General features: G+C 36.9%; 1 protein-coding gene across 1 annotated transcript; it reads left to right on the top strand.

The window, feature by feature from the left end:
• Positions 1 to 29: 29 nt before the first annotated feature.
• Positions 30 to 9,370, top strand: LOC104156787 (chromosome unknown open reading frame, human C5orf30). The gene is made up of 2 exons (XM_009697364.1): positions 30 to 44; positions 8,726 to 9,370. The coding sequence occupies exons 1-2, from the start codon at positions 30 to 32 to the stop codon at positions 9,368 to 9,370; spliced, it is 660 nt and encodes a 219-aa protein (XP_009695666.1).
• Positions 9,371 to 16,094: the final 6,724 nt, after the last annotated feature.

Below are 16,094 nucleotides of genomic sequence, written 5' to 3'. Positions count from 1 at the left end.
GGCTGCTTTGCTTTCCCCAGCAGCAGCTGATGAAGGCAGTGGAAGTAAGCAGGCAGTGAGGAGCACCGCAGAGCGTTCCTGGAGCTACCCGGGTAGGTCTAGGAGGAAATCGGGGTGCTGGCGCAGGTACCCGCGTGCCGAAGGAAGCCCGGGGAATTGTCATGTGGGGCCTGCACAGCCTGCGGCGGGGCTGCTGAAGTGCACTTTGTGTGCCAGCCACTAGTAACAGTGTAAACAGTGGAAAAGCCGCGAGTTCAGCTGTTAGCACCTGTATCTGTTCATAGCCGTTTATAGCTCTCTTCAGTTACAACTTGTAACCATCAGCAGCCCCCATACCATTCTTAATACTATTAGGCAAGTGCTGAACCTGAATGTGACCTTGCTGTTCATCTGATAGTAGCAAAGTGCACCAGTGCCCAGCTTTCTATGGGTGACTTCGTATTTCTCTGTAATAAATCTTGCTTAGTGAAGGGTAAACCGAGGCTCAAAGTTCTGTTTAAATGTTGATTGTACTGTCCATGATACTCATTGACTGCGTTTGTGCACTCTAACGTGCATTGAAGCATTACTTGACAGAGTATGAAGCTTGCTAAGCTGCCTTGGTTTATTGGCAGGCGTGTTTTGCCAATTATGTCTCCGCATATTAAGATATTGCGGTAGTGTTTCTGAACAGTTGAGGTCCTGTTTTGAGTGGTCTACAGGTGAGTAGGGAAATAGTCTCAGGTCTTAATTTCTTTGTAAGTTATTTATATGCTACTTTACGTAGGAGTTTTAGCTGGTGCAAGTGTGAGTGTGTATGTACCTATTATAAAGAAAATAGCAAATGATGTGCATTAGTACATGTTTTCTGTGAACATATCTTCACTTGTTAGTGTGCTCTGTAGAGTGGGGCAGTACATCACTGTACATACATACATGTTTGCATGGCTGCATGTGGAAATGAATCAATGGCACGAGCTTGTGGTTACATAGATCTCAGTGGGAGTGATGGGCAGGGTCTGTGGTGGGGAGAAGGACTTGCTGCTTGTACCAGCAGTTGGCCGACTTCTGACACAGCTTGTCCTGAATACAGTAAAAGTCCTTGGAGCACTTCCAGGAGGTGTGTAGTGAGGACTGCAGAACCGATGCTTTGTTTTGCCATGGGGAGTAGAAGTGTTCAGAACTGATTAGTCTTCCTACTTTTTCCCAGTCATCTCCCTTACTGAAAGCTTCTCCTCCCACCTCTCTTCTGTTGGTGTATTTTGAACCATATTCTTTCTTATCTGGTGTGCTTGCTTTTCTTATTATTTTCTTTTTTTCCTTTGAGGAAGGGCACTTCTTAGAAGATGCAGGAGAGTGGTTCTCGACAGTGACTTTGAAACAGAGGGAAGTGAGGCAGTGGCAGTGCGATCATTGAACTAAGTTCTTGCATAACAGTACCGACATTGTAGCATGGCTTTCCTTATAATCTCTTTTTCTTTGACCAGCCTTATGGTGCCAGCTTGACCACCAGGCATGCATAATTATATCCAAATGCAGTCTGTTATGGTAAAGTCAGATGAACTGGATGTTTCAGGACAAAATTTTCTGTTTGCACTAGTTGTAAGTTTAATACAAATTTACTGTACTTGTATGTCCTGTTGGGTTTTTATTAATTTATATTCCATACTTGCATTACACTTCAACACTTGTTTTTAGGTGGCGTTTAAGTATGGAAAGGAGCATTTGACAAGGAGGCAGAGAACAAAACTTTAAAGCCATTATATACATAACTAGTAAGTTTGAGGAAGTGACCTTTAACATTGTGGATGGTATAAGTGAATGAGACACCTTCCCAACAAACACCTAGATATCTGCTGCAGATTGCAGAAAGTTAAGACAAAAAACTAGTCATTTCAAGTGCTTCAGTTAAAAAAGAAAACAAAACCCCCTAAATTGCATTGATTAAACATATTTTTCCTGATATCTTTGAGTGGGTGTTATTTTTAATTAGTATCTTTCTGTGAATAGCTATTCCTAGTCAAAGGCTGAATATATTGTTACTGTTTAGGTTGATAGTTTCAAAATAATATCTGCACAGCTATATTTTCAGACGTGGCAGTATAGGAGACTGCCCTATCTATCTTTATTATTTTAAAAGACAATTTAATTTTTGTTGACAAGTCAGGTTGTGGTATGGTTTTTTGTTGGTTTTTTTTTCCATGTGTGCTAACCTGAAACTGGAGAGAAGAGAATGTTATGAGAAGATGAATATCAAAAATACAGAGAAATAAAATGCAACTATAATGAAAACGTTCTTTTAACTTACTAACTAAAGAATAAAAATTATTTGGTTTACAGTGTGCATCAGCTTCTTTACATGTATCTCACTGTTTCATCTTTTGATGAGTAACAATAGTAAACAGCTATCTTTATGCTGTCCAGGAGCATCAGCTTACTGATAGAGTCGGGGGGAAGTGTTAATTTGTGATTCCATCCAGCAAGGAAGTTGCAGTGTTTATTTAAGGACTCTAAATATTTCAGAAAAGTTACCATCTGTTAAATACTTCCACCTAATATTGCTTGGCAAAGAGATGTTAGAAGTTAAATGGCTTGCTTTCCTGCCATTTTCTTTTACTTTCCCTGTTTGCTAAGTCTGCTCATACAAAATTCATTAACCTGGACCGACTCTTGAAATTCCATCTGTCTCTTTTCTGTGTAAATTGTATGCTCTGTCATGCTGATCTGGTCTGAGCTGGTTGCTGGCGTTGCCAGTTGTAGTTACTTGGTAATTCATTTGTGATCCTCTTAATTTTTAAAAGGTAGCCTGGATCATAATTGTGTTCTGTTTAAAGCTGCATTAATGACAAGAATTAACAAACTAGTTAAGTAGTTGTTGCTTCTTGCAGTAGGGACTTATTATTAGAAATTATTAAATGTTTTACAAAAGAAGATTAAATCGATTCCTTGTTCTGTATAAACTACGTGGTGTTTATTGTCCAGTATACTGGATTGCTGAAGGGCTCAATACTTCACTTTTTGACAAGAACCTCCCCCCTCTCCCAATACACTTCTGTAGTTATCTTCACTTGTCGTTTTGTAGGCTGTTTTGCATCACATCCTGAAGTTATTGCACTGGGTTTATTAATTCAGTAATATCCATTCATCTGTTTCCTTACGGCCTGCAGGGTCATAACATATGCTTTATGCATAATTTCATTTTCTTGCGTGTAATTTTGAGAAAAAAATCTGTGCTAAACTTTGTTCTTACTGCATCTGAATGTTGTCTCATGTGGTGCAATGATTTAATATTACCTCTGTTCTCTTTTTCTTTAGCTTCGAGTAGTTTGGAATTTCTCCTCAGGAAGGGCAAGAGTTGTTGAAGAGTGTGTATAGTTTATTGATACCTTTCATGAGCTTGTTCTCTGATGTTCTTGGTTTGGTTTGGTTTTATTGTTACCCCTCTTCTCTGTCTCTATAAACATTGTATCATTCCATAACACATAGCACAACTATTATAGAGGACCTTCAAGTGTATAATGAAGCAACATTAGTCTTAAGTCCCTTCAGCTGAAGGGAATGAGCATGGCTAAAATCAACCATCTGGCTCTGGCAGTACATGCAGCAGTATCACCAACTTGCACTGGAAGAACCTACAAGCTGCATATATCTCAAAGTCTATGGCTTGGCTGCCCCAGCTCTAGGAAAAGAAATGTGACAAATTTGTGGATTCTCTTACATAGCTGAATTTTAGCTTGATTTTTCCCTTTTAACCAAATATTTCATTTGTTTTACTTGCAGATTGGAAATAATTCTTTCCAGAAAACTTTGCTCTACGAGTACATAATTCCATCAGCATATTTCAGTGACAGAGAAACAAGATGACATTTCCAAGAGCACGTACTATATGTATGTGAATTTTTCTTTTCAGACTGCAGGAGGAAGCTATAGACCTCATTCTTCCCCTTCACAGACAGAGACAATTGAAATAATTAAAAATATGTGCTGGCTTCAGATGTGCTGGGTGACTTTACTTACTGCTGATGTTTGGTAGGCAAACCTTGTATCTTCTAAGTGCATTGTATATCTTAAGTAATGGCAGCACAGAGAAGGGGAGGTGTCAAAACTGGCTTAATATCTCTATCCAATATATCTGACTCTTTTACAGAGCTGGTATCACTGAGTCTATTACCATCTTTCCATTCTGCCATCTGCTTATTGCGATTATAAGCATTTTATCAGTGACACAGATCTTTGATTCTTGAATGGTACTACCTGCAGGCTTGGCATCCAGGGAAAAAAAAAGAATCAGTTCTCAAAAAATAAAATCAGTAGTTGGATGGACAGAAATTTAATGCTCATCCTAAAAAAAGGCATCTTCTCAAATCAGTTCATATTCTAGTTGAAGATAAGTAACAATGGAAATACCAATTTACAGAGAACTAGTTCTTTTGCTGAGAGCAACTTACTGTGGTGGTTTTAAAATCATGCAGAGTTTCTACAAAGTGTAGGAGTGTCAAGGAAAACACATCTTCATCTTTCTTTGTCTTCTTTAAACATTGAGTAACTAAAGTTGATATTTTTTGAGTCACTTACATTTCTCTCCTCAGAAAGACAGTAAGTGATACATTCAACTGAAAAAAATAACAAATGACCAGGAAAAAAACCCAAGCAAAAGATGGCATTGGGTGCAGTAAGAGCACATAGCAAGAGTTTAGTCCAACAACAAATGATTTACAGTGCATATACTGGCATGGTGTGATGTTAGACATTAATGTGTCATATATGTCTGGTTTTGATTTTTTCCATGCTAACCTTTGAGTGGTATCTGACACCTTCATGAAAGATTCAATAATCAGAAAGCCTTTATACTTGCAAAACGTGGAGGTTTTGATGTTTTTACCCTTGAAGAGCTATCCCGACTGTATTAATGTATTCTTTGAGGTAACACAATGATTTATAGTAGTTAACCTAGTATTTCTACTCATTATCCCTCTTCTCTGTGTTTGAGACAATTTTCTCAATATTTAGCTGGATTGGGTCAGATTAATTTATATGCAGAGCCTGCTTTATAGTATAAAGAGACTTGATAAAATCTTGTGAAATCTTAATGAAGTGAATTGTATTCTGGAAGCACTTTTGGTATGTATTGGTCAAGTGAATCCTCTTGGCAACTATTATTTTCAGTTACTTTCCATACTTTTTAAGTATGTGAAGCAGCAGCAAAGAAAAAGATATGCCATCTTGTTCCTCTTCTCCATGTTTTGATTCTGTAGTAAATCTTTAATTATATATCTTGAATTGGCATTGCTCTGTCATTCTCTTTAAGAAGCAAGAAGATAAGGCAGCTGTGATCTGAAGAAATAACGCTTTTAAGCTGAAGTACTATTTTTTTTTTTCAGTATTATAATTAATGCTGGGTGCTGTTTTTTCAGTATTATAAGTGATGCTGAGAATTACTGATGAGCTTACACCACCACACAGCAATGAACATAATAGTAGTCATGTAATGCCTTATAACTACAGAAATGGCCTAAAATTGCAGTCTAAAATTTTTAAATATGTATTTGTAGGTAAAGATATCTACACTTACAGATACTGTGAATCTTATCAAATTATTTTCTTTTACAGAAGTCTTCTAAATAATGTTTCTCTATCCTATTTTTACTAGATAAGGAGACAAAGCATGTTGAAGTCATATGGCAGCTTGAGTAGCTCAGGTTAAAAGTCTTTGTAAAGAACAGCTGAACACATACATACTGAGTTCTGGACCTCTGCCTCTTGAGCTGGCCAGTCATTTCTCTCACCAGCTAGTGGTGCTCGTACCTTGAGCTTCTGATCTTTATGGCATCAGCTCCTGATGTTTCTGTTGCTTTCAAGTGTCTGCTGGATTTCTTGGTTTTATGGTTGTTCTTTGCACTGGGGCACAGAAATGGAAGTTTTGTGGTTTCAGGCTGAAGTACTAGGCTGGAGCTTGCTGACTTTGCTGCTCTATTTCCTTTGTACTGTTTTGGCCAGTGAGGGGTAATCGTTCAGCAGTGAACTCCTGCCCCCTTCCCTCCTGCTTGTAGTTACTCTTCAAAGTTGATTGCTTTTTGTTACCAGGCCACACAACGCATGTTTCAAGCAGAAGTAAATTAATTTTAAAAGCTGTGTCCTGAGAAGAGCCTTTGTGTTGCTTTCAAGTTCTCAAGGCTTTTTTAGCTCAAAGGGCATGAAGACATCTTTTCCTCCCTCCCTTTCCTTAGGGCATGTATTGCTGTGACAAGTGATTGTTGGTTTGTTGTTTTTTTTTTTTTTGTTATTGTTGCTGTTTATATGTGACTAGATAATATGATTCATTTATAACCTTGCTGTATGACTATTTTATTTATATCTTTTTCTATCACTTATACTTTTTCTAGCATCATTTCAGCTTTTTAACAGAATGCATTGAGTTTTTCTAGAAGATTACTGGAATGATTTCTGAACTACAGGGTAAAAATTGTGAATTAGAAGAACAGAAACAGTTAAATATTTAGGTTTCTTGGCTAAAACCACAGGGTAGCCAAAAGTTTTAATGTAAAATTTTTTTGTGCTATGCCTCCAGTAATCATCGTTCCTGATAGTGCAGGAACTGTACTTTCTACTTAAGGAATTGTCATGAATATCTTTAACTCAGTGGCTGAAACCTTACCATGTTTATTATCTCACTGCTAGGTATGGTGCTGAATTAGGCATGACTGCTTCTGCTATTCTGAAAGTTTTAGTTGACTCCGTAAATATATTTCAAAGTCCATTAAATATAGTGGGCAACATTCTTGAGTTCTATGTGAATTTTTTTCAGAGAAAAATTTTGGTGTTTGGTTTGCTTCAGTATTTTAATTCTTTATTTAGCTTTTGCTGTCACCTGTATTGTTAAATTCAAAATGCCTAAAAGCTGAGTGGATGAAGTCTATCTGTGTATCTGTAGAAGCGATGCTACACGAAACTGGTAATGGAGAATCCCAAGTAGACTATGATTGTGAGAACTGAAAAGGTACATTTATTACTAATGCTCCTTTAGTCTTAGTTTCTCCATAATGAAAGTTTGTCAATGGCAGATAAAATCCTCTTCAGTAAAACTATGGGGATTTTGTTTACTTCTTGTTTATTAGCATAGGGAGCAGCAGGTTGATTTGAGACTAAGCAGGGAAGCAGAGATGGGAACATTACTTAAACTGCTACTTCCCAGTCCCTGAACAGAGAAAAGGTAGGGTTAAACTTTGCATGAGGCTAGATTATTTTCTTTTGCAAGTGAGATTTGCACACTGCTTCCACTCTTATTTTTAAGGCAAATGAATAGATGTTGATCTTGATGGAATTTCTGGGGTATCTAATTGCAGAAGATTAAATAAAGTATTCCCTTGGTTGTTGCATCTTTGCTGCTCAGCCTTTGACCTCCTAAGCCTCAGAATGGCAGCAAGTAGCAACTTTAAAAGTCTGCAAACTGATAACAGCATGTTTTAAGTCAGTCTCACTTGTGAAACATTACTGAGATTTCAAATGTGGTTTACACTTATCAATAATGAAATTCAGAATTGTATTTCTGCTTGACATTTGCATACTAACTCCTTTCTTCTTTAAGTCTCATTGCCTTTAAACATTATAAAGCTATGCTGAATTTTTTGTGAACTATGTTGTCTAGAGAGCTACTGCTACTGTTCAAAGCAAAGCTGAGGCTGACAATGAAGGAAGGATGGATTTGGAAACAAGTGTGACCTTTCTATTTTGTGAAATAGCTATGTCATCGAGATGGTATAGATGATGCTGAAAACAAAGAAATGAAAAGAATTAAGCCTTCTCTGTGTTCTGGCGTCCACTGGTGTCTGACCTTGTCTTTCCATGCTAGAGATCGTAATGGCTTGTGGCAGACAATTGTGTCTGTACAGGCACCAAATGGAATAGTTGTGAGGGAAGAAAGGTCAGGGCAAAATAACCTGTTTTCAAAAGAAATACCATAGAATTCAGAATACTTGTAAGAATCTTATGCTATATTCATTAAATGCTAGTATACTGTTTCCTTTGTTAGAAATACATTAAAATAAAATAGTATGAATTCGGTTGATTGTGAACAAGATGATAGATTTCTTTTAGGAGGGAGGAGGGTTGCTTGTGACCTATAAAGGCAGCTGTTGAACAGCCAGGATGCCATTCTTTGAATCTAAAGCAAGCTGTCTTCACATCTGGAAGATGGAAGCATTGCAGCACCCTCACTAGATCAAGTCTGGCCTGTGGTTGTGCCTGTCTGAGGTAATAGCTGTTAGACACATTTTTTTAAAGGTTTGTTTACTGAGATTATTGTCAATAGAAAAAATATACAGCTGAGTATCGGAGCAGTTGCTGCAGATGTCCTAAAGGATGTAGGTGGCCTCAGAGGCGAGAGACTATAAGGAATGAAATTGACAGAAAGGCTGAAAAAATGAATTAAAAAGTTGCATCTTTTTTGTGTGCAATACTACTCAAGAATGTTTTTAACGTTTAAGAGTATCAGGAGTAAATTTATTATGTCTTTTATTAAAAAAAATTTATTAAAAAATGTTTATTAAAAACACCTAAGATAATTTTAAAAGGCAGATGTTGGTGATAGTTTTGTTAGGCAAGACCCTCCAGAGCGTAAGACAAGGCTGAATAGAGAAGTACTGATCATAGCTTCTGGATGATACAAAATCTCGTTTCTGTGATCTTCTCTCAACTCCTCATGTTGCATAAAGGCTCTATTTCTGATCAAGCTCTGTTTTATTTTTAGGAGGATAGCATTGTGTTTAAAATGGAAGTTGACATAAATGGAGAGTCCAGAACTACCCTATCCACCCTCCCTGTGCCTCTTGCAGAGGTGAGTCCTGCAGGCAGGATGGAAGCAGAGAAGCCCCGCTGTTCCAGTACCCCCTGCTCACCAATGCGACGGACAGTTGCGGGATATCAGATCCTTCACATGGATTCTAACTACCTGGTTGGCTTCACGACTGGAGAGGAGCTGCTAAAATTAGCCCAAAAGTGCACAGGAAGTGAAGAGCATAAAGGGGAATCTGGGCTGAACTTGCGCTCCAAACAGCTTGATTCAGGACTTACACGTTCCTCCCGTTTGTACAAAACTAGAAGTAGGTACTATCAACCATATGAAATCCCAGCAGTAAATGGAAGGAGGAGGAGACGGATGCCCAGCTCAGGGGATAAATGCACTAAGGCTTTGCCATATGAACCTTACAAGGCACTTCATGGTCCCCTGCCTCTTTGCCTTTTAAAAGGTAAAAGGGCTCATTCAAAATCCCTGGACTACCTCAATTTAGACAAAATGAGCATTAAGGAACCTGCTGACACAGAAGTGCTACAATACCAGCTCCAACACCTTACCCTTAGAGGGGACCGTATGTTTGCAAAAAGTAACACATGAGCTATCATCTTGAACGTAGAACCAATTTCTGATTATTTCTCCATTGCTGCAAAAATCCACTGTTGTACTGTGTACATGACTGTCCACATTGTAGGCAGTTGTATCAGCTAAATGTTATCAGAAAGTAATTTATTTGAGTAGCATCTTGGCAGTGCAATGTGTTACAAGTACTTGGAGGGAGAAATCTTTCCTGAGCAAGCAGCTTCTGATGCAAATTTGACTGCAACTAGTGGATATTTCTTTGGACACCTCTTAACAAAAAAAAAAGCTTTTGAATTTTGGGGTTGAGATTTTTTTTTTTCTTTGGTACAGTTAGATCTAGTATTCACAGTAACTTAACACTGAAAAATTAATGATGTCTGCTTGGTTGTTGCTAATTTTGGCTTGATGTTAGAAACTGCTCTTGGATAAGTACTCAAGTTTAGGAGGTTCTTTGGTTTTACTTTTTGTTCCTGTATTCTACAGTAAAATGAATGGATTTTTTTTTTCTTCATGTCATGGAGAGGAAAGTGAGCTTGGCTAAATTGGATTACTTGCTATTTAAACAATCCAGTTCAAACATTTTCAAACTGCATTTGCACTGATGATGAGAGTGAGATTCACTCATAAAACAAACCTTTGCTACTTGAATACTATTAAATTATTTTTTAGTTTCTGCGTGGAAGTAATTGCTTTGCCTCCTCTCTTCTATAAAACTTGTTCAGGATAAATATTTGGGTTATTAAAAACAAATCTTTTGGGGAATGAAAATTTTTTTTCGTTAGTGGGATTTATTTTTCACATTGTCTTGACACACGAACAGGGATGCACTGCAGATTCCAGTAAATACATTGGAATGTCTGTGTTAGTATGTCAGTAATGTTTTTTTATTTTAATTCATGATTTCTGTATCATGTATAATAAAGGAAGGTGTCAAATAACTTCAGCATTGCTTTGGAAATTCAGTTGACTTCAAGCACTTGAACACTTGAGATCTGGAAGGCTGATTTTTTTTTTTTTTTTTTGTTTAAATGGAGTGCAATTGAGGTATTCCTGTATCGGCATTGAAGAGATGATACTGGATTATTTAACAGAGTAAACTGAATACACTGGCTTACTTTTGTTACTTAGGAATTTTTTTATCCAAATATGACATCAAATGCAGTTTTGACAGCTGTATTCCTGGATGTATTTAAAACATTTTGGTAACATGTTTAAAAATGAAAAATAATTTTCAGACTTTTTTCAGGTGCAATCTTTCACTGAAGCAGTGTGCAACTTGGTTTTGGCTGATGACCTTTGCAGAAGAAGTTAAAAATAAGATCTTGTTGTTTTGAAACATAAATTGTTTGATCAGTTTTTTCTCATAGAATTAAGATTTTGTTTGTCATTCAGAATGAATAGAAAGCAGTAGTTAGTGTATATGCTGTGAAAAGTGAAGAGGTCTTCTCATTCTGTTACTTACTCCACAGTTGTTCATGAAGCTGCCTTCAGTAGTCTGCATTTTGCTGGTTTGGTTATCTTTTTTTAGGTTTATTAGAATCTTTACAACAAACTGATGTGTATTTTCAAAAGTTAACTACACCTGTGTCAATTTAATGTATAGAACAACAATCTTGAAAGTAAAATTTTCCTATATAGTCTTTAGTTTGCAAAACAGAATATGGTCAGATGCCAAAGAGATGGGGGTTTTGTTTAAGGAATAAAGACCACTGTTTATTGAAATACCCTATGAAACTGTATTTCTGGCTAAAAATAAAAAGGGTAGTATAAACACCTATTGTTGTGGAGTCTTTTGCTGTGTAGGAGAAAAAGGACATATAAAAAATACAATTTTAGACCAGGGACCATTTAAAAACAACTTTAAAGCAGGGATCTTGGACTTCCGTGAAATAGATGCTTAGGTTTGTTACTTTGTTTCAGGAAGTGGGCCATGCAATTATTAATATTTTGTGCATGTTTCTAATGTCATCCTGTGCCATAATTGCACAGCTACACTAATAGAGAGCTTGATGGCCATCTAACCAAGTTCAAACATAAAAAATGTGTTAGTACTTTACCTGTTCGATGATTTGCTCATGAAGGTGGTTACATGTGGTAATATTGTTTGCTTAACTCATATACAATTGCAGCTCTTATAGCATATGCTCATTCAAGAGCCCAGTGTTTTGCAAGTTTGGTTTATAACGTTCTTTATCAGACATCTTGCATCCATGAGGAGTTCCTGGTTTTATCTCTAAGTTAAGCAAAATCTCAGCCAAATGAAAGGTTTTCATCTTGTCTTATTTTTGCTGCTTATAATGTCTTCCACTAAACTAGTCTTTTAAAATCAAAGATGAGTTAATTCTTCAGACTACTAAAATGAAATTTAATGTGAGCATTACTGACCTTTCAAAGTGAGTTTTCGCTGTTCTTGTAATAAATTAGAAGAAAAAACATCAAAAAATAATGTTTTCTTGTCAGCTTTGGGTATCTTCCAGAAGATTAAAGGAGTGAAGGTAGAAATGATACAGTGTAGTAACACAAATCTTCCATTTAACAGACCATTAACACCAAAGCAGATCTGCAATCAATTACAAAAGTGTAAGCTGGGATATTGGGGCAGATCTTAAGTTCAGGTACACTGCTGGCCTGCTGGCATTTTTTTTTTTTTTAATATACCAGAAAAGGATCGGTATGAAATCCATGCTTTATATCAGTGTTTTCTTTCTTCATTTCAGGTACAAACTTGTAACTACTCCTGTCCTGCTGTCTCATGGTTTGTATTTACAACTGCACACAATACCTAGCTGATCTTACGGTTTCCTTTATCTTCTCTTTGTCCATCCATTGTACTCTGACTTATACTCGGTTCTCTTGGGTGATGCTCTTGCTGAGCATGTTTACTGTAGTGAGGATTGTTAATTGCAGACAATACTGCAAAATAAGTAACAGACAAGCTTTTAGAACTTTCCAAAACTGCTCTCCTGGTGTTTCTGCTGGGAAGAAGAGAGGAATGGAGGAAGTTTATTTTTAAACTGCTGAAAATGCAGATGTTGCTGTCTGGACATGGAGAAAGGTTCTCAGTAGTTCCAGGCTTGGTGCATAAATAATTTCATTATTTTGTGGGCAAATAAGAGAAGATGACAAGTGTAATTTTTAAGAAGAACTACAAGAGAAGAGCAGAAAGACTATAAGCTGCATAAAAAAACTTCCCAGATCTACAATATCTGCAGAAATACCAGCTGATTAGTTTCAGTAAAGCTAGGTGGTGTCAGGCTGTAAAATTTGAAGAAATTAAAAAGTTGTTCAGAACACAAAACTGTGGTTTGAAAAAGTCTAGGTAGGTTTCAAAGTATGTTTTTGTTTGGTAAAACACAGGATTCAGTTTAAAAAAAAAAAAAAAAGAGAAGTCTTAAGGTGAATGCTAAGCTTTATGGATCAAATGAATGTAGTAGTAGTAGGAAGGGAAATACTACCTATAATATAGAGTAAGGAAAGAATTGTTAATGGATAGCATAACTGTTGTTGTAACTCTTTCAGTGGTACCAAAGAGTTTGAAACAGAAATTATCCAACATAACCAGATTTTGATGTTTTAGATGTTTGGGAGCATGGTCTGGCTAAGGTCAGTAATTAATGTTAAACTTTACCTTAAATGGGAATGTGTGCTAAAAAGAAACAATAGAAAAAATGATCTTCAGTGAGAATATAAGGAGAAAAAAAACTAGAAAAAACTCTTTGAGGAAGACTAATTTTATAGTGGAGCTACATTACAGAAATGTAACTAAGTTGTTAAGCTGTTGTGGGAAAAATGCAGATCTAAAATTGAAAAATGTACATTTATTACAATGCTAATAACTTTAAAGACAATGTAAAGCTTGGCAGCCAACAGTAAAAGTGCACATTTCTTCACATGTTGTTTGAGCATTTGGCAAATACAGTTTTATTGATGAATCTTTCTGGGGACTGACTATTTGCATGAGTGGTTTTCAGTGATTTGATCTGTTAATTAGGACATCAGTTTCCGTGATGGGTGATTACACTGAACACTAAGAGTGGCAAAAACATGTGTCTAATAAACGGAACCTCAGAAGAACACACTTAATAATGTTTGGATTATTGATTTTTTTTTTTCCTGTCAGTATCAGACTACATTTTTTAGCCAGAGGTTAGTTCCAGCTTCTCAAGTTCTTGACAGCCTTGGGACTGATTATGAGGTTTTTGCCCCAGTGATTTTGCTATTGAAATATTTTTTTTTTTCTTCTTTATTCCAACATAAAAACACTCGGGGAAGATTGAGCTGTATCGTCAGGACCACAGAATATGGAAAACTTCCTTGCTCCTGCCAAAAACCAGGGGGATCCCTAGTTGTCTGCAGTACTTGCTTCTGATCTTTTAAAAGCTAGGTATCATTGTTAAATATTTGATACTTAAGCATAGAAATCTTCCTCTGAGCTGCTTTGTAGGTGTTTTCTTCTGACTCCTAATCTTGGGTGCAGCTTGGGAGAATGTAGGCTGTTAGGAGATGCTGATAACTGGCCTACAAAAGTAAAACATTGAAAAAATTTTAAACATTAAAATAAAATTTTAAGCATTAAAAAAAAAGTCTCTCTTGTGTCTCAGGAATCATTATCAAGCAATTCCTTGGCCTTTTTTCCATGCATCAGTGTGATGGCTTCCATCAATCAAGAACCACTTTACTTTCTTCCTCTGTAACACAAGGATCAATTCTTAATGACACTACTCCCTCAGAAGCTGCCTTTGGTTGCTGCATTTGGCTGCTTCTGGATGGCAGTAGTTAAGATTCAGTGCTACTGCTCCAGTGGTGTAAGTGCTAAGCCTAATCTTGTGCATTTTTGCAGGACGGCTCAAGGGAGGGAATGTTACCCTAATATTTCAATACTCAGTCTGTCTTGCATCCTCCTTAACTTAGCTTTAGTAGTTTGGTAGAGAATGACATCAAGACAAACCTACAGAGGAGCTATCTAGGCCACATTAGAAGAGCTGATGAACAAAGACTCAAGGAAATCTAGAAATGGCTGACTTGCACTGAAGTAAAAGGGAAGGTAAGGATATTAGTGGACCACATTCCATCCATTTTTAGGAAACAGTTGACTAAACTTGCATATGCTTGATCTTACCTATCAAATAATTGGTCTGGGGTGAAAAGAGAGGGACAACAAAGAAGGAGAGGTTTGCACAATGCTTTTATTTCTGTGAAGAGTGGGAGGGCAGAAGCAATTCACCAGAATATGTTGGGGAAAGGCTGGAGAAATAAATGGAAAACCTCAGAGGGGCGGTACTGCAAGAGTAGGAAGAATAACGTATGGTTTCAGTGTCAGAACAAGCAAAGACATAGAAGAAGATGGTGTGCTGGTCTCAAATCTCTCTAGAAAGCAATTGCCCATATTTCTGGATGATTAAGGAGGGTGATGGGACATTTTAGCAAAATGCTGTGATTGGAACTGGGCTGCAGTGAACACAGAAAGGAGGAGCTTGAGGCTGTGTGTATATGCTTTCATACTCCTAAGCTTAGATGAAATCTAGAAGAGAGTTCTGAGGGAATAAAATAAAAATCTTTATGCCATTCAAGTATGGTCTGAATTAAAATCCTGTGGTGTTTCTGTGATATTCTGCAGCTCTACACAGTGACAATAGGTAGATGGTGCAATTTCATAGTTCTTTGACAAAGCAAAGTCTAAGAAGCTGCCTAAGCAAGAGAAGAACTGGTGTATGTTAGGTTCCTTTGTTACTATTTTCAGGTTTAGGGAAAAAAAAAAAAAAAAAAAGGAAAAAAAAAAAAGCTTCAAGCTTATTCCTGGATTCTGGTATAAATACCAACTATGATGTCTCATAGGATTTTTGCCCCATTTCATTTTGCCGTTTTGCTAGACTCTTGCCTGCTGAAGCTCCCGATGACCTGTTCTTTCTGTGAAGGTGAAGGAGACACAAGTGCTAGAATGTGCAAGAGCTTTGAGAACAGCATTAACAGCTTGAACCCTATGAAAAATAGAGCAAGCCATGATTCCGTGTAGTGCTTTACATTAATCTATTTTTCAGACACTCCAAAAATGTTGAAGAAAAGTGTTAGGTACTGAGATGCTTTTAGAAGTCTATTTCAGGCCAGAAATACAGCGGTGTAGAGCTTCACAGTGTGAATCACAATCTACAAATGAATAAAACTAAGAGGGAGAGAGAATGTCATAGTACACTGGAATATCTGGTGGCAGACCACCAAGATTTTAAGCTAGATGAATAAGATAGAGTGGGGAGAAGATGCATCAAGTGCAAGATTCATTTTTTTCTGCCTTAGCTCAATGATTTAAAGTTTCTTATTTTAATTGGGGCAAACATCTTCCAATTTTTATGAAGGAAAATTGGAAGATACGCAGAACAGCTACAGCTCCAAGGAACTGACTGTATGCAAGATTTCTACCTATCTGTCTATATTAATGTTTTCTATAGAATTTACTTCTCTTCAATTTTTTCCGCATTTCAATGTTCAGCTGATATTATTTCAGAATTAGTTTTGGTAAAGAAATAATTGGAAAAAAACAGTATCGGAGGAAGAAATGCTGATGGGTGTATCAGTTAAAATGATAGATAAACTTTGATGTAAATGGTGGCAGTCTTACTAATTTGGAAACTTTGACATAGAACTGCAAACACAGGAAAAAAATCATTCATTGCTCCAGGGAGCAGAGGTGGAACAAGATGATCTGTAAAGACTGTTGCAATCTGTAAAATCTGTGAGATGAAGTCAT

The sequence above is a fragment of the Cariama cristata genome, unplaced genomic scaffold (assembly GCF_000690535.1).
Source record: "Cariama cristata isolate BGI_N322 unplaced genomic scaffold, ASM69053v1 scaffold13193, whole genome shotgun sequence".
NCBI classification, from domain to species: domain Eukaryota; kingdom Metazoa; phylum Chordata; class Aves; order Cariamiformes; family Cariamidae; genus Cariama; species Cariama cristata.
This window is presented reverse-complemented; position numbering and strand designations above follow the sequence as displayed.